Source organism: Diabrotica virgifera, chromosome 4 (assembly GCF_917563875.1).
Source record: "Diabrotica virgifera virgifera chromosome 4, PGI_DIABVI_V3a".
NCBI lineage: Eukaryota > Metazoa > Arthropoda > Insecta > Coleoptera > Chrysomelidae > Diabrotica > Diabrotica virgifera.
The window spans coordinates 59504437-59506757 of NC_065446.1; the positions used below are offsets into that span (position 1 = coordinate 59504437).

At 32.7% G+C, this 2321-nt stretch overlaps 1 protein-coding gene across 1 annotated transcript; it reads right to left on the reverse strand.

The window, feature by feature from the left end:
• Nucleotides 1-587: 587 nt before the first annotated feature.
• LOC126883409 (uncharacterized) lies at nt 588-1860 on the reverse strand. Its single transcript, XM_050648955.1, has 2 exons — nt 1703-1860; nt 588-1648 (listed from the first exon to the last, which is right to left on the reverse strand). Exon 2 carries the CDS (start codon nt 1424-1426, stop codon nt 884-886), a length of 543 nt encoding a protein of 180 aa, XP_050504912.1. The 5' UTR covers nt 1427-1648; nt 1703-1860; the 3' UTR covers nt 588-883.
• Nucleotides 1861-2321: the final 461 nt, after the last annotated feature.

Sequence of the window (2321 nt, forward strand, 5' to 3'; positions counted from 1 at the left end):
CTTGGTTACTGTTATTAGCATCGGAATCACTATCCTGCAGATTGAAGCAGTTGTGGGTCTATGCTTAACAGGAATACAACATTCGTGATAATAAAGACTACAGTCATCGCATTTTAATTTATTCGATTGAATATCATTTGAACAAATAGAACATTTGACTTTTTTTGAATTCTTTTTGTTGCTACACTGGTTTTTGGTTAATTTTTCTTCTCTTTTCCTTTCCTTTCTTGTTTTTGTTTTTCCTGCTCTTCTTTTAACTCCTCCTTTTTTCGTAACATTTCTTGATATCGTGCAGATGTAATAGCAAAAGGAAGTCTTTCCGTGTTACGTTTATTTTTTCTTTCCGGTACAGTAGGAGAAGTTAAAAAATTGCCCAACAATTCGTGTTTAACAATAATTTTACTTGTAGAGGGTAAGTCATAAACATTAGTTTTATATTGTTGAATATGGATATCATTGGTACTATTACTCTCAGAAATATTTACATTTTCAATACCACTTTTTTCTGATGTTTTTATTTCAGTATTTTTAACCGGAGATGTGATAGCTATATTTTGAATAATATTAATGATTGTGTCTCTATTTTTTAGAACCATTTGGTTATCAGAATGTTTTGGATCATGTTCAAAAAAATTCCAGATTTTGAACAACAAATTCAAATTATCGTCGCTAGGTAGATTATTCTTTTGATTTTCTTTTAAATTCTCTAAGCTATGAACTTTTTCAGGACCTAAGATATTTACGAAAGTATTATAGTCCATCTTGGGTTTCTTTTGATGATCCGAAATGATTAAATTTTTTACTACTTCTTTACCTAAACATTTTGTGTAGTCAATAGCATCTGCTTTAAATGGAAACAATCCGCAAACCTTGAAACCATTTACTACTGTTTCAGTTTTACAACTTTTTTTGTAGCTTGCTCCAATATAGAAGCAAATACAACCTTATTGACTACCCCTCCTGGATGCTGTTCTTCCCATTCTCTTACTGACTGCCGCCAAGCTTCTTTTAGTGGACGGAAAATAGAGACGTCACATGGTTGTAAAATCCTTGTGGCGTTAGGATAAAGTGCAATTACTTCAATTTGCAGTTCATTACACAATAGACTTAATTGGTAACTTAAGTGACTCTTGTGCCCATCTACAAAAAGAATAACTGGAAGCTTAATATTATTTTCAATTAGGTGGGGGTAAAAAACATTCGCAATATACTGATAGAATGTCTCTGCCGTCATCCAACCATTATCGCTTCTGCCCACACCCCATTTAGGATTAATGCCTTTAGCAACTTTTTCTGGAATACGTTGATAAGGATAAATAACCATAGGCACGCAAATTTTACCGTCTGCTGAAAACGTAAACATCACAGTGACGTTTTCTTTTGAACAGCTTTTTTCAACATTATAAACATTTTTTGAACCTTTCATAGCAAATACTTTTCCAGTAGATGGACATATTTGAAATCCTGACTCATCTCCATTAAAAATTCTTGATGGATCAGTTAGAACTTCTTCTAGATGTTTTTCTTTGACATAGGTTTCAATATTTTTAAACCAGTTTTTGATGTCTCGTTCAGATACACAAGCGCTAGCTGCCGTTACACCTTCACTTGTCCTTTTAGAAACCTCTGGATGTCGCTTCAAAAATCCCTAAAAAAATCAAACGATAAATACCGATTAAAATACATTTTTTTGGCGACTGACTTTTAACCATCCATCTCCAGGTCGATTATCTTTAAAGTTATTGGGGCGAGGATTTTCGGTTAAAAATTTTTGCACGCTGCTTTTTAAATCGTTAGCCTTTTTGGGGAAACCTTTTGAAGCGGTTTCTTGTATCCATCTGGAATATTGAATGTAAAATCAAATAATGCTATGGATTAAGATAAATTTAATGAACGTACCTAACCAGAGTACTCTCCTCCTCGCAAGTTAAAATAGGAGACGGTCCAAGTGTATCTTTATGTTCCGGATGTTTTAATTTAAATTCTATAGTGGACTTCGGAATTCCATATTTTTTTTCAGCTGTTCTATACGATTCAGTGCCATTTTGGACATCCTTAACAGCTTCTATAAGTTTATTCTTATCGTATTTTCTAAGTTTAGGCATTTTACTACAATCCTAAAAAATCAATTTAGTGATTGGACGGTCAAATTTAGTTATTGGACAGCTGTCCAATAACTGTCAAATCGATTATTAAATTAATTTTACTGCTATCTCCAGTTAATTATACATAAACACGTTGAAAATTGTAGAAATATGTGGTAAGTATAGTTATCTAGTGATTGGACAGGTGTCCCATAATAGAATTCAGCAAGTTTTCTA

Coding starts and splice junctions, on each gene's coding strand:
- LOC126883409 (XM_050648955.1), bottom strand. CDS start 1,426: ATGAAAGGTTCAAAAAATGTTTATAATGTTGAAAAAAGCTGTTCAAAA.